The sequence below is a fragment of the Pelodiscus sinensis genome, chromosome 5 (assembly GCF_049634645.1).
Source record: "Pelodiscus sinensis isolate JC-2024 chromosome 5, ASM4963464v1, whole genome shotgun sequence".
Lineage (NCBI taxonomy): Eukaryota > Metazoa > Chordata > Testudines > Trionychidae > Pelodiscus > Pelodiscus sinensis.
This window is the reverse complement of record NC_134715.1, coordinates 75,535,083-75,558,619: the sequence shown is the minus strand read 5'-3', so window position 1 is coordinate 75,558,619 and position 23,537 is coordinate 75,535,083. Positions and strand designations below refer to the sequence as shown.

The window sequence follows — 23,537 nt, the reverse complement described above, 5'->3', positions numbered from 1 at the left end:
TGCTGCTCTTTTTAAAAACTTCTGGAAATATGCATCACACCTCGACCCTCTCAGAGTATGGAAGGCACTTCGGATTCTTAAACTTTGGGTACAGGTTGAACGTCTCTAGTTCGACACCATCAGGATTTGACCGGTGCCAAACCAGAGAATTTGTTGGACCAGGGTAGGTCAATATTGTCTAGAAGCATTACCAGCACTTTCATTGCTTAGTAGGCTCTTAGGAGTAAATTAGAGTTAAACAACAACACAGAATACTGAGAGCCAGGATTGGTGGCAGTAAACAAACTTTATGGGACCACAGGAAACTTGGCTATAGCCATGAATACGTGTCATCGGGCTAACTAAACTCATGCTGTACCACAGATGTTGTCAGACCAGAAAGAGCCGCACTAAAGAGGTTCAAACTGTAGATTTCAAAGATAGCTAATGTTGGAACCTTCTTTGTGTTTTGCCAAATCTGCAATGAAAGAGTTATTAAATCAAACACGCTGGATCTTCATCTGAGACTGCTGTTATATATGGCAGAATGCAGATAAAACTATGGAGCAGGAGACATACAGTTCTCCACCAAGGAGTTCAGTCACAAATGTAAGGAACACATTTTTTTAAAAATCAAGCTGCAGCATAGAAACTTGTCTTCTGGAATGGTGGTTGAAGCATGAAAAGGCAAATACCTTCCAATACCAGCTACAAAAGTGCCATGCTGACATCTGTTTTCACTTTCAGGTGACATTGTAAATAAGTAGTGAGCAGCATTATCTTCCGTAAATGTAAACAAATCTGTTTCCCTTAACTATGGGGCTCAATAGGAAATAGGACTGAGTGGTCTTGTAAGCGCTCAAGTTTTACATTGTTTTGCTTTTGCATTCAGTTTATGTAACAAAAATAAATCTGTATTTGTTAAGTTGCACTTTCACAATATAGAGAGTGCACCACAGTACTTGTATGAAGTGAACAGAAAAACATTACAGGAAAAGCTCTGTTATCCAGCATGTTGGTGGCATGAGCAGTGCTGGTTAAGCAAATATTTTGGTTAACTGAAAGTTATACTTTCATATGGAATGTCAATTTTCAAAGTAGAATATAATAAAAAGTATAAAATAGTATACCGATACTCACCATTCTATTAGTAGTACAGCACTGCACTAGTTTCTTGAAGCACTTGGTGTATACAGGTAAAGTTTCCTATACAGGAGATTCTCTTATAATACTACCTATCTCTATGGGCAGCGCATGGCATACACTTAGATCACTGAAAATACACGATACAAACTATACTAAACATTATTTAATCTTACTTTGATGATTCAGAAGGCACTTCAGGATCTTGGCAGTGCCTCGGGGTTATCATTATTGACATCAATTATCATTGCAGATGTAGAGGGTGCAGGAGTTATTACAGATTTAGCCTAATGACATACTCTGGAAGCTATTTTTTATTGAATAAGCTCCTGAATAAATTTTAGCTTGCTTAACTGCCTTCTGCTTTTTTGCATGGAAGTAGAATGGAGAATATGCAACTACCTACGGCTGTCCTTGCTGTATATGTTCTGAATAGCTTGGACTTATAGTGAAACAACTTAAAAGCAGGGAATTTTTTTCCTGTGGCTGACTTCCATTTGCGCAAATTGGGGTTGTTGGTTTTTTGTATGAATTAAGAGCAGGGAATGGGAGGACTTATAACACATCAGTTCTTACAAGAGTCAATGACATTAGCATGGAATGGAGGTATACTGGGGCAACTTATAGTGGGGATGCCCTGTAACATATAGGGAAGTATATTAGTCCTGGTTACTAGATTGAAGATTTGTATTGGAAAATATCAGAAATGCTGGTTAATTGAGCTTTCTGGTAAACTGAATACTGAATAACAAAGCTTTTACTGTATTACTGTGTCATTTTTACAGTACAAATATTTGTAATAAAAATAATTATAATGTTAGTGCTTTGTATTCTGTATTATAATTTAAATAAATATATTTGAAAATATAGAAAAATTTAAAAATTTAATAAATTTCAATTGGTATTCTATTGTTTAACAGTGTGAAAAAAACAATGACTCATTGCAATTAATTTTTTAAATCATGATTTTTTTTGAGTTACTCATGAGAGAACTGCAATTTATTGACAGCCCTGGTTCACTTATTTTTTGTTTGACCATTAAAGCAGTACTTTTTATACAATTGGAGTGGTCTTTAACTGGTCTTTTAAATAGTATTTCATATGTGATGAGGAGGAGAAGACTTTAGAAAACTTAAGAATTAGTGTAGGAGATCATATAGATGAAAACTTAATAAAAACAGAACTATCACCATTTAGATGCAATGTCAGCAGCATGTGCACTTTTAAAAAGGGTTTCTGCTGCTTTCAAACAGAACAATTCCACTATCAAGACCAGCAAGGAAGAAAAAAGCAAATATAGCCTACCTATCCTACCCCACTCTAAGTCTGCTTTCAAAACAACCAGAGAAGGAAACCTTACCTCTTCCAGGAGATTACATAATGTCCAGTAGCCACTCCACCTTGACCATTAGTAACTGATGGACATTGAAGGCAAAAACATTCACTAGCACTCTCGCCTGTCTGCAAAACAACTATCAGCAATATTCTGTTAATGTTAAAGCAAAAGACATGCTGAATATTCACACAGAAACCATCCAGATTTGAAAAACTAAAATTACTAATACATACAGATTATATACACATTTTAGGAATAAAGGTGTTGCATATAATGCAATATATACAGTCTAAAGGGTCCCCAACTGATTCACAAACTGTACACAAAAACATCAGAGATCATGAGCCAGAGCTGCCAAACTTCTGAGAAAGCTGGTTCCCTGAACCTTCTTTGAAGTCAGGAAACATAGGGAAGGAAGCCAAACAGGGTGCCCTAGCTGAGCTATGAACCTTGGAAGCAACTGCTCTCCAGTAGCCATCCAAGTGGAGTATGGTAGGAGCCTCAGAAACTGGTTGGTAGGTGGGCTGGCATGCCAGGCTGGTTCTGTGGCAAGTTTCAACAGAACTGGCAAGTTCCTGTGGAACACGGCAACTTCATGAAGTCAACATTTCCTAATAAAAGACTGAAAAGTTTTTGACTGCTCTACTTCTCAGTCCTTAGCGTATAAGTCTCAGAAGAATGGAGTACATTATTATTTAACTACAAGATATTCTAACTAATAAGACAGTATGCAATACAGGATGGAGAAATTGCTTGAATGTAATTGTTCTTCGTAGGCTAGTGTGAATAGATTCACACACTATTTCATGCGTGAGTGAGAGTAATCATATATGTATGGACTTACAATTTCAAAACCTACCATTCTAGAGGCATAGTATGTACATTTCAAAAGGTATTTGTAGTACATAAAAGCCGATCTTTATCAAATGCCTTTTCTCAAGAATGGCTGCTTGAGAATCCGTCGTCTCAGGTGCTTCACTTGAGATCTGGTTTCTAGGGATCTGGATTAAACACCTTTTATTTCCATGTTACTAAATGTAAAGTTGAGAAGGAACTTTTCATATCTGTTTATTTGGACTTTTTTAGCTCATTTTAAAAACAAGCCTATTTACTTTGTGTCCTATTTGGTGCTGAAATGTGTAACAGAACCAGAGACAGTAATTTTTTCTCTCTCTGTAAACAGCTCCTAAACAGGAAAAGAGCACTGCTTTCAGTCAATCCATTTGCTTCATACAACAAGAATGACTGCTGGACAAAACTTGAGGGTGGCTTCATGAAGTAATTAATACTCATCTTTCATTTGACCCATATTAATGTTACCTTTCAACAAAGCAATGTTTTTTAAAAAGATTAAGCAATTGCCAGCAGTTCCAGAGCCTTCTATATACAATTCAGAATTTATATTGTCACAAGAAGTCAATGACTTTCAGAAAGCTGTGCTAAGCAAAATTCTACATAACTCAAATCACCATCTGTACTTGTGTCTATTCCAAATCAGATCAACCACTGTCTAATTTAGACTTTCCATGCTTCTCCATTCCAAATAACAAGAGACAGCTGAAAAAGGTGAAACTCTATTTGTACCCCAAACTAATATGTTCCTCTCTGTGAGTTCATCTTACTTAGAGAAACTCCAAATGAATATCAATAGGCTGCTACAGGTTGGGCCACCCTGGTCTGGCACTGTTGGGACCTGACCGGTCCCAAATGAGAGAATTTGCCAGACCAGGGGAGTTTTCTTGCCAACAACCCCAAGCCCATCGCCTGCCGCTGGAAGGATGCCCCAGCAAGCACTTTGCCTTGTCCTTACCTCCCTACCCCCAAACCTGGCTGGGCTGTTTGCCCAGTTGCTGCCTGTTCCCTGGGCAGCACAAGCTCCAGCTCCTGCCATGGGACTCTGGCCCTGTGCACCCGGTAGCAGCCGTAGGGCTCCAGTCCAATGCGTTCTAGCAGGCTGCTGCAGGGCTTAACTCCAGACCCATGCTCCCGTGGGCTGCTGCGGTGCCTTGGCCCCATGCTCCTGGGGCTGCAAGGAAACTCCAGCCCTATGCCTACAGTTGCTGCTGTGAGGTTCCAGCCTCAGCCGCAAGCTCCCAGGTCCTGCCGTGAGGCTCCAGTCCCAGTCCTGTGCTGCTCCCAGCTGGGCTGCCGACCCTGTTGCCCCAGCTGTCCCTCCTGCCCTTAGGCTCCCAGACTCTCTTGTCCAGGATCATCTATGGTCCTGCCTGATGAAGGATGTTGCCGGACCAGAGAGTGTCGATGTTTGGTGGTACAACCCATATTACAAAGTATTTCTTCCCAATTCCCACTGGTTTTTTTAGAAGAATGTAATCTTATTTAAGAAGCAAGAATTATATAAATTCTCACCATTCTCCACATAAGATTCCAGTTGGTCTACTGGTAACATAGAAGCCGAAAGCTGCAGCTGGCTAGTTATAATAGTAAGAGCCCAAGGTGAAGCACTCAGAATGTCTGTCATCAATAAAAAAGGTATGTCTGCAAAGACTCTGTCTAAGTGTTCAAACTACCAAGAGAAGAGACAAACAATGTGTCAATACTTCATTAGTCACATTTTCTCTACTCAGATTTTTATGATTCTAAGATATGTCCATCAATTTGCAAAACACATACCTTTGAAGAAACAAATTTAACAGCAACATCAAAGGGAAATACAGTTTCTATAGTTACAGTTTCATCCTGCATGGAGAAGGAAAAGACTGTATTAAATTTCAAGTCTAAATACTGACATTGGATTACAGGAAAGAATTTACAGAAAACTGAATTCATCACAACATACCCCAGTCCTCCCCATGTCATCATTTGAATGAATCATTTGTCCCTCTCCCTAAACGATGGGCAGACAAAGCAACTATAGAAATCAATATATTTCCTTTCTTGTATATACTTGCGAAGGTGCTCACTCAATCAGATAAGGGCATTTTTCCTTTTTTCCTTATAAACTATAATTACAATTACGCTGATTATTAATTTATTAAATATGTAACACTTGAAACAGAATTAAATAAAGTGTAAAATAAAATGTTGATGCAATACCTGTTCTCAATAAAGTTTCCTAAAATAATTTTAACATGAAGGATCACTGTCAACTTAAACAAAAGCAAAACATTGCACTTTAGTCCAAACATTCCTCCCCACCCTAGGCAATCATGACAATGTGTTACAAGTAACATTTAAGATATGAGAGAAACTTATTTTCTTTATATGGGCAGCTTTACTCTGCAACTTTTCTCTGAGTACTTAAGACACCAATATGAAGAAAAATGCATATCAGACGTAGGAAAATTTGATTTTAATACAAAAATTGATAGGTGACTATGGAATAAGAAGCTACTTTTAACTTTTTCCTGTATTAAAAAAAAAATCAGTTTAACAGTGTCCCTACACAGTTCAGGAATCACACTAGGACTTGGAATTATTCGAGATATATAAAAACTCTGCTGCTCCAACATTAAGCTTTAAGGAACACCACATGATTTTATATTCCTCCACACTTGCCAGAAGTTAAGTCACCTCAAAAATATGGCTTCTCGCGTCCATTTATTCTTCTCTATCCCTCTAATCTTGCCCCTTAAATCTTTCAATAGCAATTGTTGGAAAAGCAACATTCTCTCAAGATGACACACACAGATGTCTAGCTTATACTAGGCATTCTCAGTCAAGGCAATATGGTGCATCTTTCTCCTCATTCAGAAAGTAACCATATCACTTCTGGATGATAAGAACTGGGTAACTGACTAATCATTACTTGATACAATTTGTATCAAGTACACAATTTGTTGATAAGGGGTCCCTCTGTGGCTCTACAGTTTAAACATGGTAGGATCCCGACACAAAGGTAGCCCTGCTGCTATTACATTTAAACTGAAGAGCCAAAGAGGCTGTAAGTCTGGAACCCGGTGCGAGCTGGGGCTCAGAAGTCCCGGCTCATGCTAGGTCCTGGAATCCTGCACCTCTGCTTTTTAAATGTAGTAAGAGCCGACTGCTGAGTCCCAGCTCATGCTGGGTCCCCAGCTGTGGCTCTGCCTTTTAAATATAGGCAGAGCCAGGCAGCTCTTACTACATTTAAAAAGCAGAGGCACAGCAGTCCAAGTCCTGGCTCATGCTGAGTCCTCTGCTGCAGCTCCGCCTTTTAAACGTGGCTCTTAAAAGAGCTGGGTGGCTCTTATTACATTTAGAAGGCAGAGCCACCGTTGGGGTAGGTCTGGACCTGGCCTGAGCTGGGACTCAACAGTCCCAGCTGACGTCGGGTCCCAGACTACCACAGCTCTGACTCTTCTGCTCCCTCCCCCTGCACTGCAGAGGCAGTGCTGGGGGGAGACCGCTTTTAAACTGGCTCTCCCCAGCACTGGCTCCTGCTCCCCCTCCCCTTGCTGCCAGAGGCAGCAAGCAGGGTGGGGGGGGGGGGGAGGAGGTGAGTAGTCAAGTAGTGACTCAACTAGTTGCTTACATTGCTATCTGGACTCAATATTTCCCTTATAGCAGAAGTTAAATTACAGGTTTTTCTTTTACACAATCTCATGTGAGAGCCCTATGCACTTTATTTTAGATATTCTGTACATTGTATGAGCTTGAAAGAATAAATTTTAAATATATTTGGCAAGGTTATCTAATTAATCCATTTAGTACTATTCTACTATGGATACCATTGAAATTAGACTTGCTCTTAAAAATCCTACACAAAGAATCCAAATCCCTTAACCATTTCATATATAAATATAAAATGAAGAGTCATCCCAAACTGAACTCAGCAGATCATACCCTGTGACACTTGCAGATTATCTCTTTTTCCTCAACAGTAGTGTTGATTAAATAGGAAACATAGACTAGAAACATCCTGGTACCAACTGTTCCACAACGAATGTATACAGCTTTTTCCAGCTATAAGATATAAAGAAGAAATCAGTTAAATAGTACTCAAAATGCAACCAGAGATGGCCTTTTATTCATTTAGTGTACGTCAATTAACTCAGACTAAAGGGAATCATAATGGGCAACTAGCTACTGACTGCATGAAGTATAATGCCAATACAGGAGTAGCGCAGCTCTGGCCATTCCACTACTGATGTTCTCCTGCTATTTAGAGTAATAGGCTGGAGCAATTACTAGGCTGGAGCCATTACTAGGTATAATTTGCCATAACAAGCCTATGATTTACTAGCTATTAGTTCAAACTGCATGAGTTTTACCATATTACTGTGAAGATGTAGGACTACAGTTACTCTTACTAGTAGACATTAACTGCTGTCCATTTCATCAACCCAATCCTTTTTTCCTTCCTACCACTACCACCTTAAAAAAACAAAAACAAAAAGCAGTATGTGTCACTCAACTCTGCATTCTTATGAGATTTAGCACTCAGGCTGTTAAATTATCAGTGCAGCTTACAGTCTTTCCAGTGTGTACTTGTAGAAGAGAGAGTGATTCTTTAATATTTGCCAACCCATAGGCAGAAGAACAAGTTCATCCTAAATAAATTCTCCTCTTTCCAAATGGGGAATGAAAATTGATCATTTTCTTTACCCCCTTCCTTCTCTTCAGCCTTCTAGGACAACAGAAAACCCCCCTATTTCTATGCTCTTCCAACCACCTTAACAATTCTGTTACCCTTCAGCATGTTCAGGTACTAACACATTAAGAATAAAATCTTCTGTCAAGTTAACTGCCTATTTGAGTTACCGTATTTTCCGGCGTATAGGGCGACTGGGCGTATAAGACGACCCCTATCTTTTTAATTAAAAGATAGGGTTTCATCTTATACCCCAGCGCCCCTCCGCCTCCTTTGCTCCCAGTGTCCCTGGTCTGCTGGAGATGGTCCCCAGCAGACCAGAGGCATCGGGAGCAAAGCCGCCAGGAGCGCCTGGGCTGCCCCCCCCACCCCCGCCGGAGCCCCTCCGCGGCTTTGAAAGCCTCGGGGGAAGCCGGCGGGGGGGCATCCCAGGCGCGCATGGGCTGCCCCCCCGTCGGAGCCCCTCCGCGGCTTTGAAAGCCTCGGGGGAAGCCGGCGGGGGGGCATCCCAGGCGCGCATGGGCTGCCCCCCCGCCGGAGCCCCTCCGCGGCTTTGAAAGCCTCGGGGGAAGCCGGCGGGGGGGCATCCCAGGCGCGCATGGGCTGCCCCCCCGCCGGAGCCCCTCCGCGGCTTTGAAAGCCGCCGCGGAGGGGCTCCGGCGGCGGGGCATCCGGCGTACAAGACGACCCCCGATTTTTGGGGGATGTTTTTTAACATCAGAGGTCGTCTTGTACGCCGGAATATACGGTAAAGGATTTACAGCTGAGATCAGACTCCTTGGATTATATTAAAATAGATATTTTTTCTCTTATATGACACAAACCTCAAACTCACTGTATCAAACTAGTCCATAGAACTGAAATATAAGGAAGTTAAAGGCTCATCCCTACTGCTGCATTAGACAGAAGTTCAGACACTGGGCATCATCACAACTGAAACTAAATTCTAGTCTTTCTGATATCTGTATGAAATTTAGCATTTACTAGCCAATGCTCATTTTCGGTTTTTTTTAATAGCTAAACTATCTTCCTAGTCAGAAAATGGGGATAATAATTAGATTCACCTTTTCTCCTGGCTGTAAATCTCCTATAGGGATATCAGGAAGTAATGCAGGATAAGAATCATCACACATTTCTGTTCCATGAAGGGTCACATGAGTTTTCTGAGTCAGATTGGCATCTTGCCCTAGGACACAAATGTTCTCTTTTTACACCCCCAAAATAAATATGTATAACAAAAACAAAATCACTACTGCTACCAGAAATGTACTTTGACCAAATGCTATCAACAGCAAGACACAAAACTACATGAATGCTTTATAGAATAAAGATTTATTTTTTGTCAACAGTTAGACTGATGGATTTTCAGCAACCTATGCCAATGGGTAGGGCTCTACCAAACTCATGGCCATAAAAAACACAGCACATGAAATCTGTTCTCCTTACATGAAATATGGTCTTTTGCTTGTTTTTAATCACATATATACAGATATTTTAAGGGGGGAGACAAGCCTTTCCCAAATTGGAGGAAACCAAAATGGAGTTATGCGGGGTGTCAAGGTTATTTTAGGATGACTGCAGCATTTGCCCCCTCTTACTTCATGCTGCCTACAGAGCTGGGCAGTTGGAGAGTGGTGGCTGTTGGTTGGGCACCCAGCTTTGCAGGCAGCAGTGCAGAAGTAAAAGTGGTAATACCATACTATGCCACTCTCACTTCTTTGCTGTTGCTGGCGGCAGCTCTGCCTTGAGAGCTGGGCTCTTGGCCAGTAGCTACCACTCTCTAGCTACTCGTATCTCACAGCAGTACCATCAACAGTAGTAGTAAGGATAGCACTGCTATCACCTCCCCTACATAAACCTTGTAACTCCTCCCTCCTCCCCAACTCCTTTTGGGTTATGACCCCTATAATTACACCATGAAATTTCAGATTTAAATAGCTGAAATAATGAAATTTATTATTTTTTAAATCCTATGTTCATAAAATTGATCAAAATAGACTGTGAATTTGGTAGAAGCCTACCAATGAATAAATGGGTTTGGTGGGAAACATAATTCATTGTCGTAGGGGTCAAATTGTGAACAATTTAACTTTTTTCTGCAATAAAATATTTTAAGAGAACAAAGCTTCCACGCTCTAAAACACTGAACGTATGTAAAACCATATTTGTAAAAGTTCATGGGAATCTTGCTCAGTTATGGGCTCAATTTACAAAGTCTTGTAATGAAAAAAAATCTTAGAAATTGCATCACACATCACTGACAACCTGTCACAGGAAACAGTCTTTCCTATAACAGAACTCGTACATTTTGATAGCTCTTTTAAAGTAACCAGCAAGCCCATAATGACACGTTTATCAAATTTTGAGAATCTGAGTAAAGGGGAATACAGACAGGGATTCAGACACACCATTATGAATCCGATCCAAATATCTCAATGAAGTTGATCAATGGAAAGACTGCTATTTCTATGTCCTTTGAATGAGACTCTGCATGAGCTTATAATATATACACAAATTCATACAAGAGCAAAGCATATTTCTCAACCACTACTGTCATCAATAGGTATAAGAATACAAAGTCTAAGCTAACAAAACGTAACCATAAAAACGAGTACAGGCGACCCCCGCACTTACAACCTAATTGGTTCCTGGAGAACATTGTAAGTTGAGCCGTCGTAAGTCAAACCCTACCCCCCCCCCCCCCATTGGTGCAATGATAAAAATGGGGGTTCCATTCGTGGCCCACTTTGCCTCCTGGGAGTTGTAGTCCCCAGTGTGCTGGGTGGAGGCAGTGTGGCACGAGATGCTCCCAGAGCCGGCTGGGGCTGTGTCGGGTGGAGCTGGCAGCCGGAGCAAGACAGTCGTAAATGTGGAAGGTCATAAGTCGGGAGGTTGCCTGTAATCCTGTGGCACCTTAGAGACTAACAAAATATATATAAACTGAAGTGGGTTGTGCCCACAAAAGCTCGAGACCATCTATATTTTTTGTTAGTCTCTAAGGTGCTGCAAGACTATTTGTTGTTTAAGTTTATTCAGTTACAGATTAACAAGGCAGCTTCCCTAAAAATATATATAGTATCATGAGCTTTCATTGGCAAAACCCACTTCATCAGATAACTATGCGAAGCTACCTGAAATGTAACGGTTACCTTGTGAGGAAAAATTAAGTGCACTGGAAACATTACTTTTAAATCTAGTTCTGTAACTGAAACTTGCTAGTGGCTCAGCAAGAAATATCTACAATCTACTGGCAAAAATAGCGTTACATACAGTTAGACCACGTGAAAATTCTCTTTAAATCCCTTCTTAAAACCTGCCTTTTTTGCAGATGCCTACAAAACACTACTATCTAGTATTGGTTAAGCTGGCAACTTCCTGTGAATGAGACCCTTCTTGCCACTCAGTCCTTCACACACATCTGCCTCCACTATAGCCTTTTCCACCTCCATTTCCATCCTGTTTAGCTGTTATTGATGTCATGATTTGTGTAAACTCTAGATTTAGATTGTAAGCTCTCCGTGGCTCTGTGTTAACTCTGTACAATAACTAGGAAAAATCGGACATGTAAGATGCTACCATAACAGAAATAAATACCTGGTTTTAAACCCGCCGTGAGCTTCACATCTTTGGCAACTGTCTTCTCATGTGACTGGACAGTTACAATCAAACAATACATTTCATTAGTCAGGGCAGGAGGCTCATGTTGTAGTTGAACAGAAATATTTGGCACTCTGGAAATGATCCTTTAATCAAAAAAGAAAATACTGGTCCACATTTCTTGGATGGCTCAATTTTTAGTCCATATTAGCTAGCTTACAGTTGCCAACTACTCAAATGAGAACTCTAGGGGAGGTACATAATTGAAACAGGGTATCTGAAATGTCTGAAAATCAGTGGCACAGAACACAGGCACAGCTCCTATTAAAAATGCCTGGAGGCCCAGTAAGAGTTGGGAACTTACATTTCTGTAACCAGAGATACAGAAATCCACATTGAACAAAAAACAAATGTTGTAAAAGTAAGGATTTCATTCTGAAAATGGCCAGTTAGTAATAAAGTTAATAAATATACTAAAAATAGTTCCTTGTATATCATTTCAAGCCTTTGTGTATTTATATACTGCTATAAATAACTCTTCCTTGTTTGTTTTACTCAGAAAAACAAATTGGCAAGATGAATAAAGGGGGCTAAAGCTTGTTTGGTCTTCTTTGGGCCATGATAAAGGAGATATGGACAAGGGTGATCTGAATTCACTCCGTCTCTGTTCTAAGAAAATGAAGATAACTGATGACGGGGTGGGCAATAGGTAAATCAGTAAGTCTTTGAGAAAGACTTTAACAAGTTACATTTTACTTTTTTTATTTTACACATATATATGGGAGATATTTGTGATCTGTACCATTTGTAATCTATACCATTATGGCTTTTAAACTTTAACTTACATAGTGTTTGCCTGAATTGTCAAGCTGTCCCAATGAACCTCATTATCTGGAAGTTTAGGTCGGCGTTTGAAGGAGCGAGCTGCTTGTAACGCTTCTCGAGATGAAGCGGCATCTCCTCCTCCGCCACGCCAATTCAAAATCACACATCTGCCAGTTTCACTGCCCAGGATTAAATCCACAGAGGTGATCTGAAACATGTATATTTAAATACAATTTTTTTCCCTCTTCCAGTAATTTTGTAGTATACACACATTTTATATACAACATACAAATTGCCACTAAATCTGCTTACAGCACAGGAGATTAAAATCTCAACATAGGCTCTGCAGTTCAGGCTGTTTCAATTACGTAACTTTAGCAATATGGGGATGCGTTTGAGCAGACACACTATTGTGTGTACACACACACACACACACACACACACACACACACACACACACACACTCCCCTTTAATATGAAATTCTTGATATTGTTCACTCCTTCCTGTTCCTTTTTCTAATCAGTTTTTTAAAGTGGATGCCAAGAATTTTAAGTCTATGTTATCTGCTTTGGAAAAATTGTTCTATAAAAATTATTTCAACTGTTAAATACCAAAAGTAAGCAATGAAATCTTATACTTAACTTTGCAATGCTATTTGAAAAGCAAATTATATTTAAATTTGGACAATACTGCCACATTACTAACTAGTAAAGAACTGCAATCAATCTTGCATTTTTGAACTTTGAAAGCCAAACTTATGAATCGAGATAACTAACCTCAATCTTCTTTCCCACATCTTCACTTTTTGCAACAAATTTGAAAGTAAACTTTCTTGATTTACCAGGGACTAGGCACATTGGTCCTTGGGATGAATACTCTAGAATGTCATTTTTCTGATATGCTTCTTCTACCACACAGTATTGATTGTATTCCTATAGCAAATGAAACAAATGAAGTTAATATATTATCAGCAATAGGATATCTATCTAATTAATGTTGATGATCTGTGTTACTTGACTAAAGTTGAAATCCTGTTAGAGCTCTCTGTTTCTTATAATGGTAAACATTAAAGCGTGTCTACACTGCAGGGCAAAAGTCGAATTAAGATACATAACTTCAGCTACACAACTGACGTAGCTGAAGTTGAAATAGCGCCAAAACCGAATTAAGTTGTCTACACAGCAGGAAGTCGAAGGAAGAACACTCTTCCTTCAATTTCCCTTACTCCTCACAAAATGAGTGTTACTAGAGTCAAAGTAAGAAGTCTTCCAGCTCGAAGTTATTTCGAAATAATGGCTTGGTGTGTAGATGTCCATTATGTTATTTCAAAATAACATCAGTTATTCTGAAATAACGTTGCTGGGTATATGTACCCCTAGTGGTACAGATCAAAAACCTAATGTATCTATCAGTTGCCTAGATATAAGTTTCTTTAGAGGAAAAAGTTTCCACAATAGTACTGCATAATTGCACTTTGCTTTAATTAAAATGCAATTATCCTAGCTAGTTTAACATACAGAAAGTCTTATTTGTAATTCTAGATTTTAAATAAAATGCCTAATTTCAAGTGTTGTTTTACAAGTTCCACAAGGAGACAAAAAGTTGTATTATTGTCTATACTAAATCACTGATGTGTTGGAGAATTTATTAAAACAGCATAGTCCTCAGCAGAAGAGTGATGGAGAAGAGAATACTTTCCTAGAAAAACAGGAGGTAAAAGTGATCCCTTTTCAATATTTAAAATGGAAAAAGTATAATGAAACTGCAAAGCTACAGTAATACCCCTTAAAAGAGACTAACCTTTCCCTAAAAGATGCACACATGTATAAAACATAATTACCTGGTTATTGAAGCCAACACATAGCTTAGAAAATCTGATTGGATGAGGACAATCAGCTTTTAAGTAAATATTGAACTGAACTGGAACATCCACATGAAAACTTGGAGCAAGAAATTTTGCTTTACATTGCACTAGAATTTAAAACAAAAAGGTATTTGTTAAGTTGATAAGAACACTGGAATGCCATCATAAACTCCCTCTTCTGGGTACAATTTGTATGTGACATCTACACAATACAATTTGTAGTACCATCTATTCATAAATATACTAGGGTATATTACTCCTGCATGATGCTTGGTAACATTGGAGAGCTACACAGGGTTTTGAGAAATACAAATGGACAGCAGTTCAGCTGAAAACTGCGCACTTTCACTGCAATTATGTAGCTGCTAATGCCTCCCCCATATGCCCTTGAATTTGTGAGCTTTAAGCTAGTACATATCCTTGTTGCACCCCTGGGGAGATTTGTTTCAGAGAGATTGCATCCTCGCTCAGCAGAACTTTCTCTCTTCCAGGCTTTCTGTGGATCAGCTGCAGTTCAGAGGATTCTTCCTTAGGCAAGGCTTGCAATCTGTTTTTGTACCAATTACATGTATCCATTTGGGAGAAGAAGAAAGGGGGAAAATATAATTTGTTTTCTTTCCTCACTATCTTCCCACCCTAATGATGTAGATAAAAAAAGAATTTGTTGCCACAAGCTTAACTTTAAATGCTGGCATTTATAATACATTTTGCATATTTATTCTCAATTGTGTATCTAGCAAATAAGTGCAATTTACATTATCAACGTATCATTTACTGTTTTAAGCTTTCTTACTTACCAAATGGTACAAAATCTTGAACTTCTATTGTAAAAATATTGCTGCCTATGAGGGAAACACGGTCAGCCCACAACTTGTGCGCAGCTTTCACAGCAAAAGCATCACAATCAGGTTCAGGATCTGGGCTCTCATTCTGTACCCAGACAGAAGATTAGAAAATAAAATAATCAAATATTGAAAAATCTGTTGCACATATTTCAAGGAAGCTATATTCTTTTTGCTTACCATAATAACTTTAATCAAGTTCTTTTCTATACGAGACTTCTGGTCCTCTTTTAGAGTGGATGCTAATGAACAGAATTAAGGAAAGCAAAGTAGACTACCAAAAAAACAAACAAAAAAACCCCCACAAAAACAAAACAAAAAACCACACACACACACACACACACACACACACACACACACACACACACACACACACCCCCCCACACCAGTAGAATCCAAATCTTTCATCAGCATTAAAAGAAAGTGAACTAAGACACCTAAAGCATTAATCTTTAGAAAACTTATTTCCAAATACAAATGCCATTACTTAATATTTTATATTAATTTTAAGTCTTTCCTCTTATTCCCACCTCAGCCAATTGTGGCAAAATAAATGTCTGTTTCCAAGCTCTGACTATGTAAAGTATTTAATAATTTACAAGATTCAAAACAGATGACAAAATAGGAACAGTGAATGAAATCAAGTTAATATGAAGCAGGAAAACTGGAGACAAACTAAAACCAAAGAAATGTCCTAATAATATATCTAAAACTACTCAACAGAGTTTGGTTTGTTCCAGAACAGCCCCAATAAGTAGTTAACTAGGAGTAAAAGTGACATTTACATATGTTATTATCGATAGTCTTTATTTAAAAATTAAAGCTCACACTTACCCCTCTCAGAGGAGGTTGTGCTTTTGTGTGTCTGTGCATGTACGTAGTCAGAATGAGCCAGGAAAATGGTCTTAGCTAGGCGATTACAAAAGGAAATAAGCCTCTCTATGGTTATGTTTTACTAAGTTTTATTTCAACTGATTAATATCTTTCAGATTCACTCCTAACTTTTATAGCACAGCAAAATGTGCAAGTTTCTGTGTTAGGGTATGTCTACACTGCATTCCTCTTTCAAGAGAGGAATGCAAATGCAGCCGAGCAGGGATTTGAATTTCCCGTGCTTCATTTGCATAATCGCAGCCGGCTGCTTTTTCGAAATGAGCTATTTCGAGATAAAAATGCTGCTTAGACATTATTTTCAGAAAAAACCCTTCTTTCAAAATAACCCTTAAACCTCATTTTATAAGGAGTATTTCGAAAGAAGGGTGTTTTCTCGAAATAACTGCATCTAAACAGAGTTTTCTCTCGAAATAGCGCATTTCGAAAAAATGGACAGCCATGATTATGCAAATGAAGCACGGGAAATTCAAATCCCCGCTTCATTTGCAATTTCACTTGGCTGCATTTGCATTCCTCTCTCAAAAGAGAAATGCAGCCTAGACATACCCTTAGAGAAAAGGCATCAAACTCAGTTCTGGCATAAGATGGTTTCAAAGTCAGGGGAATTGCACCCCTTACACTGGGATGCATTTGGCCTAATGTCAGGCATATGATTGGTACAATTAGCAACAACGTTGAAGACTCAAACATTGTAATAACTAGTAGGCATGAGATAAACTTCTTTAAAGGATACCTCTACCCAACAGCTCTAGAGAGTAAGTAATGTAATCTTTTAATTGTGCCATGAGGTATGAACATTTGAGAGCCGTGGTCAATATGGAAGTAAGAAGAGTCCACCATCCTTCACTACGGTATTCACACATAACATAATCCAACAGCCTGGAAAAGGAAAAAAGAGGGACACGTGTATAATTTAAGTAATGGATTGTGTATAATTTAAGTAAAGTAATCCTATTGTATTGTGAACTATACTGATGCCAACCCCAAATCCCCCTCAAAAAAAGCCCCAACAAATCCAAAGAGCTTATCAATTACAGCCAATGATTTTTTTTTAAGCTGAGCAAGAATCTGTAAAACAGATGCATCATTTCCACTAGACAGTGATCACCAATTTTATAAAAGGAAGCTTATTTCACTGTTTTTACTTTTGCATAGACACAAAATGGTAAATGTTATGGTAAACGTAATGCCTGTTGGTAGTATTGTTTTGGTTTTTTAAATGGAACTTACTGAACAATTGTAAACATATGTTTCTTGTTAACAAAGCAAACAAACACTTAGGACAAAAGATTCTCTAGTCTCAGTTATCAGGCTATTATTGGGACAACTGGAATGAAGGAAACCCAACAGTAAAAATAATCAAATTGCCTCCCTTGACATAAGGTAGTTAAAACTTGCTAAATCGAATGCGGAGGGCAATTCTGGTTGGTGCCAGTACTCCTTGCAGTTGCGAGGAGTAAGGGAAGCTGACAGGCTCTGTGAAGATAGTGACAAGTTCAGTTTAGGTAAGCTGAATCTAGCTACATATTTTACATAGCTGGAGTTGTTGTGTACCTTAACCCAACTTTTCAAGTCTAGCGGAGACCTGGCCTAAGAATGGGAGCAATTAAACATTAGCAGCCTGCCTTTTTGTTGTTACATTTCTGCTCTGCCTCAGGGACAGAGCCTGCTTCTCACAGCCCTACATGTACAAGCCCAGGATGCAGCAGCAGCGAGAGCAAGTCTCTCTCAGTTGTTCACACACAAGCAGGCACCCATCCCCATCCCTGCCCCTCAACACCTCTCCATAGATCACTCCACCCATTCACGCCCAGCCTCCCCCTTCTCTCCCAGTGAACTGCTCTCTGCAGGAGCAGCCATGTCAGAGGTGGCTGTTTTTTTCCAGTTCAGCTTAAACCCTTTCCCAATTAAAGGGAATCAGTTCCTCACCGATTTCTTTGCTTTCCCATTTTTCTGTGGGGGAGCCAAAAAGAAAAATCTATAGAAGGTATGAATTCTATGCCCTACACAGGGTGTAAAACTCTCTCAGGAGTAACTCTGTGTAGTCACCAGGGCCGGCCCGAGCCATTTTGGTGCCCCGGATGGGCAGCGCCACCCAGGGTGCATGCACGGGCCCACCCCAGGGCGCGTGGGCCTGTCCTCGGGCGCACAGCACATGCACAAGTCCACCCCTAGGACACGTGGGCATGTGCACGGCGCATGCGCTACCCAGCCACTGCCACTGGAGCGCATCCCAGGGCCACCCAGGCAGGCTGCACCTGGTCGTGCAGGGCCCCACGGGGAAGGGCCCCATGCGCCCCTTACAACTGCCATCAGGCACCCCCCATCGGTTGGCGCCTCAGGCAGCTGCCCAGCTCGCCCACCCTTTAGTCCAGCCCTGGTAGTCACCCTTATTCTAAGCTAATAGTGTCTTTCTTGATTTACCTTTTGTTGATCAGGAAAGGGTTTAAGACCAACTGCAAAAAAACCCAAACCAAATCTGTCATTATGCCAGTATGAGGGTTCCCCCCCATTATGCCAGTATCGTCCACAAAGTTCTACTCCGTTGCCTCATCGTGGCATGGAGGTGACCCTGGGCTCTCCAAGGCTATGCCAGCAGAGTGTAAGCTCCCAGCAAGTTCTACCAAGCTGAAGTAGAACCCCAGCAATGGACTGTGTGTCCACCACCTAAGGACCAGCCTAGCAAAGTATGGAGAGGACCAGTGCATTACTGAATACATTACTAAGCAGAGGATCAGTGCTAACAAGGCCAATTCAATCAGAGTGGAAGTGGCTCCTTCCCAACTCTTACGAGTGCACCACATTCACCCTAATAGCATACCAAGCCACCCTTACTTCTGCATTGTTGCTTTCAGAATTGGCAGCTGCTTACTGAGGGCCCAGCTATACTGACAGCAGAGCAGAAGTAAGGGTGGTAACGCCATACCATACCATCCTTACTTCGGTGCTGCTGCTGCTGGTGGCTCTGCCTTCAGAGCTTTGCTCCCAACCAGCAGCCAGGACTCTCCAGTTGCCCAGTCCCAGTGGTAGACCACCACCATTCCACCAGCAACAGTGCAGAAGTAAGGGTAATAGTGCTGGGCAGAGGGTTGCAACTCCTTTTCTTGGGTCAGGATCCCTACAATTACATCTCTGTGAAGTTTCAGATTAGACAGCTGAAATGACATTTATCATTTTTAAAATAATAAAATCATGACATTCATTGTGCAGTGGTATGAGTGGTAATTAAATTCCCTTTGCAACTTTCAAGTACTAAATTCCAAATTTTAGGCTGTTCCTATTTGTGGACCATTAGTTGAGAATTACTCTTTCTTTCAAGGGTAACTTTTCAAGTAGACCATATAGTGGGTCAGACAGTGGAAATTAGCAAACTCTAAAGTTCACTCCCAGAACTCCACATGCAATAGCAGAAGTCTCTTAAATTAATTTTAAACACCACTATACAACTGGTAAGATCTGTGTTCCAAACTAGAAAAATAATGTTCTAAGGAATCATTCACAAATACTTACTTTAGTGCTTTGGTGTAATCTTTAGCATAATAATATTCTTCGCCCATCTGAACCACTGAAAAAGAACAAAGCCATAGGATCTACAATACTTAAAATACTTAAATATTGCAATACTTAAAATATTTTTGCAAAGAGTTTCAAAGATTAGTCTGATAACTGATACTTACTTAAGTGACTCTTCATTCTTGGACATTTGTATTTCTTGAACTGTGCTACAGCATTACTCAGCAAAGTGATTATTAGCTCCTAACAGATAAATCAGCAATAGTGATATAACAATGTTTACATTTAGAAATAATTTTTAAATTGTTCTAACACTATTTTGTAGATGTAACTTACAGAATGAGGAACACTTTTTTCTTTTAATTGCAGGGCTAGAATTCCCACCTTCTCTTTTTCAGGATCAGAAAGATCAAAACCTGCAAATGATAATGAAAAATCCATTACATTGAAATTTTGCCCAGTCTAAAAAGGAATTACCATTTTTTTTTAAAATAACAAGACAGTTCTAACTCAGAAGACTGTAAATTCTTAGATTCATAACTATGCCATCTCTTAGGAGATAGAATGTTTACATTTGGAGAACTCTGTTATATTCTCTGTTCTGCAAAGATAATTTGGCAACAAACACTCTTCAAACGGGCATATTATTAATAATTTAAAAGTGAACTTACATATTTTAAATACATACTTCTCAGAGATGCCCGGATCACTGGATAGAAAATGCTAAAATTTACAAATACATTATAATACAAACTATTTGCTGGCTTCCCAATAATGACTTCACAGTTATATTTCTTTACCAATAGCTGACATCATCAACACTTAAAGCAATGTAAAAATGCTTCTCTCTGCTTATTTTATGCATCCATGAAGCTATCAACTGTTGCAAAAAAGACAGGCCTCTGAATTCACATCTTAGCAGGAAACAAAGTTTTATTCACTTTTAAACTGCATTGATATTTATAATTTTGATTCAAGCCTCAACATTTTAAATACTTGCCAGTTTTAGAAAAAGACAACAACAACAACAAAAAAAAGCCATCACCCCCCATATAGAGAGAGAGAGAGAGAGAGAGAGCGAACCATAAGCAACAGAATATAAAACTGAGGATATAATATATAGAACTGATACCACTATTTTTGTACTATTTATTTTGTGTTACACCACTAATTAGTTTAAACACATTGCTTGTTGGGTACAAGATGTATTCATCTATATAGAAGGAGAAATCTTATAAAAAGAAGAGTCTTGATCAAGGGTGCATGCGGTTCTCTTACAGTTAAAGTGCAGCTTGTGAAGGCCCCCCCAGGTCCTCCCATTCTCCTCTTACCAGCAGGATGATGGAGCAGGAGTTAAAGCCCAAAACGGTCGGGAGGGGCACTCAGGGCTTTAGCCCCGCAGGCATGCCTGCCAGGGCTTGGGGATTCAGCAGGAGCAGGATCAAAGATCCCAAACCCCGGCAGGTGCTTCCCACAGGACAGAAGCCCTAAGCTCTGGCAGGTGCACCCCAGCTTTCAATCTTCTCAAAACTGTCATATGCAGCTCAGAGGTTCAGTATGTTTGGCCACCCCTGGACTATGTATACTTTCCTTCATTACACTTCAGATTTACACTGCCAACTAAAAGGACAAATTAAGGACCTAGTCCCACAGATTGTTCTGCAGGGCAGAGTACAACACCTATTCAGTCTCACTGATGTCAACAGGTGTTACATAGGTACTGGGAGTCTGCCAAACCAAGCACATTACAGGACTAGGACCTCAATCCCTTTGTCTGATCTCTGTAACAATTAAAAACCAAAAAAATATTTACTTAGTATTCCCTGACGCCATGATCTCTGTCCATAAAAGTCAAGCAATCCAGTTTGAGTTTCCAATGGATCCGGATTCGGATAGATGACAGAAGACTGTAAATTCAGCAAATATAGCCTTTAAAAAGGGTTCACATTTCAAAAATATGAAAGATAACACTGCAGTACATAAGCAAAAAATCCACATACTTAAAGAGGAACATAAAGTTCTTAATGTATTTAGCTTTTTCAACCATCTGTGTAAAATATTACTTACCATGAAACCAGATAAGCAGGTGCTTTCGAAGAGGTGTGTGTAGGGTGAGGGACACTCTGCTTGTTTTGGGGCAGGAGGCCGGGAGGGGAAGGGAAGTCATTTCAGCATATTTATGCGTTTCTTTCCTATTCTAGTTATTGAATGCATCATCATTATGAACTATATAATTACTGAGCATGAATTACAATATATTAAAATAGTCACAAGCTGTCTTCTCTAATATTCCAGTTTGAAGATAGTATGTGTCTCTGTAGCTTTCTGGATGAAAATATAAGCAATCTTATTTACATCTAGGTTCCCTGGTATGGTTTTGGTGCACTTTAACGACAGGTACATATTCAGTTGCATCTGTCCCATTGATGACCAGAGATAAGCTTTAAGTCTTCTGATGCTAAAGACAAAGTTCTGGATGATACAGGCCCAGTGAGAAGGATTCTTATGAATTTGCAGTACTCTGGAAGCACTATGGCTCCAAGACCTCTTTCTTAATGGGTAACAGCTAATTTAAGCTCCATCATTTTGTATTTACAGCTGGGAATATTTTTTGCCATATGCATTACTTTCCATTTAACATTGAATTTTCTCTACTATTTTGTTGCCAAATCTTCCAATTTTGTGAGATCCTTGAGTCTTGTAACTCATTGCAGCCTGCTTTGGACTTATTTTGTATCATCTGCAAAGTTTGCCACCTTTCTGTTTACCACTTTTATAAGTCCCTTGGGCAGGGGTGGGCAATAATTTTTAATGGGGGACACTCCAAGATTTTGGTAAGTGGTCAAGAGCCGCATTTCTGTGGAGGGTGTGCGGAGTCTGAGACAATAGGTGAGGTGTAGAAGGGAGCTTAAGACAGAGGAAGGGGTGCAGGAGGGAAGGTGGGGGTCTGAGAGGGAATTTGGGTGAAGGAGGAGTTATGATCTGGGGCAAGGGCTTGGAGTGCAGGGTCCAGGAGGGCTTATGGGTGTAAAAGAAGATTATGACCTGGTGGAGGAGTGTGCGGAGGGGTGGGGGGGGGGGTGCAGTATCTGGGAGGAAGTTGTGATCTGAGAGCAGGGTGAAAGGGGGCTTGGGTGGTGATGTGGGACAGGGGAATGGAGTGCAGGGTCATGAGGGATATGGGTGCAGGAAAGGATTCTGACCTAAGGGAAGGGGTTTAGGAGGAGGTAAAGGATCTAGGAGAGAGTTGTGAGGTGGAGGAAGGGGGGGGGGGGGGGAAGAGGAGATACAGAAGGTTAGGGTGGTGTCCGGGCAGTTAGTTGGAGGGAAGAGAAGAGGTGGGGTGCCAGAGGCAGGCTCTGGTTGGGAGGCACTTATCTAGCAGGCTCTCAGCCAACAGCTTTGAATGAACCTGAGACAGGATCCATGCCTGGGGGGGAAAAGGGGAAGACGAGTTGCTCCACATAGCTCTACTCCAGCACAGGAAGGGAGAGAAGGGAGGTGGCTTCATTCGCTGCCCCTGCCTTCAGCAAAATTTCTCAGCTCCTACTGGCTGGAAACTGGGCAATGGGAGCTTGGGTATTTTGCTAAGGGATTGGGGACAGTGCACAAAGTTTTCTCCTCCATACCCAGCTTGAAGAGGAATTAGCAGCCTGGTGTTTAAAGCAGCAGCAGCTGCTTTTTAATAAAGGTGCTGGCGGCTGTAGGCTGGATCCGGCCCACTAGCCACCTCTTGCCCACCCTTGCCCTTGGAAGACACCACTATTTATTTCTCTCCCTTCTGAAAATGGACCATTTATTCCTACATTCCTTCATTTCCTATCTTTTAACTGACATGATTAGCAATGCTTTCAGGATCATCTAATGATCCTTAACATAATGACAAGCCTTTTGTTATCCTAATCACCCGGCCTCTGTTTATAAACAAAATCCTTAGCCCAAGGGCAGTGTTAGCAGCACAGAACTCACTCTTGTCTGCTGCGTAGGGATGTTAAATAGCGATTAATCAGCTCATC

The 23,537-nt window shown here is 40.2% G+C and overlaps 1 protein-coding gene across 2 annotated transcripts in view; it reads right to left on the bottom strand.

Moving 5' to 3' along the window:
* The window catches only part of TRAPPC11 (trafficking protein particle complex subunit 11), a 49,574-nt gene that overhangs the window by 5,404 nt on the left and 20,633 nt on the right, over positions 1-23,537 (bottom strand). For both annotated transcript variants that reach the window (XM_006130162.4, XM_075930277.1), the window contains exons 11-26: positions 21,335-21,428; positions 19,858-19,937; positions 19,686-19,764; positions 19,519-19,573; positions 16,742-16,887; positions 15,295-15,356; positions 15,070-15,202; positions 14,249-14,379; positions 13,185-13,340; positions 12,428-12,615; positions 11,580-11,728; positions 9,050-9,171; positions 7,238-7,357; positions 5,090-5,155; positions 4,826-4,982; positions 2,483-2,594 (exon numbers count right to left, since the gene is read on the bottom strand). In XM_006130162.4, coding sequence (XP_006130224.2) covers positions 2,483-2,594; positions 4,826-4,982; positions 5,090-5,155; positions 7,238-7,357; positions 9,050-9,171; positions 11,580-11,728; positions 12,428-12,615; positions 13,185-13,340; positions 14,249-14,379; positions 15,070-15,202; positions 15,295-15,356; positions 16,742-16,887; positions 19,519-19,573; positions 19,686-19,764; positions 19,858-19,937; positions 21,335-21,428 — 1,850 coding nt within the window. The remainder of the gene's footprint in view (positions 1-2,482; positions 2,595-4,825; positions 4,983-5,089; positions 5,156-7,237; positions 7,358-9,049; positions 9,172-11,579; positions 11,729-12,427; positions 12,616-13,184; positions 13,341-14,248; positions 14,380-15,069; positions 15,203-15,294; positions 15,357-16,741; positions 16,888-19,518; positions 19,574-19,685; positions 19,765-19,857; positions 19,938-21,334; positions 21,429-23,537) is intronic.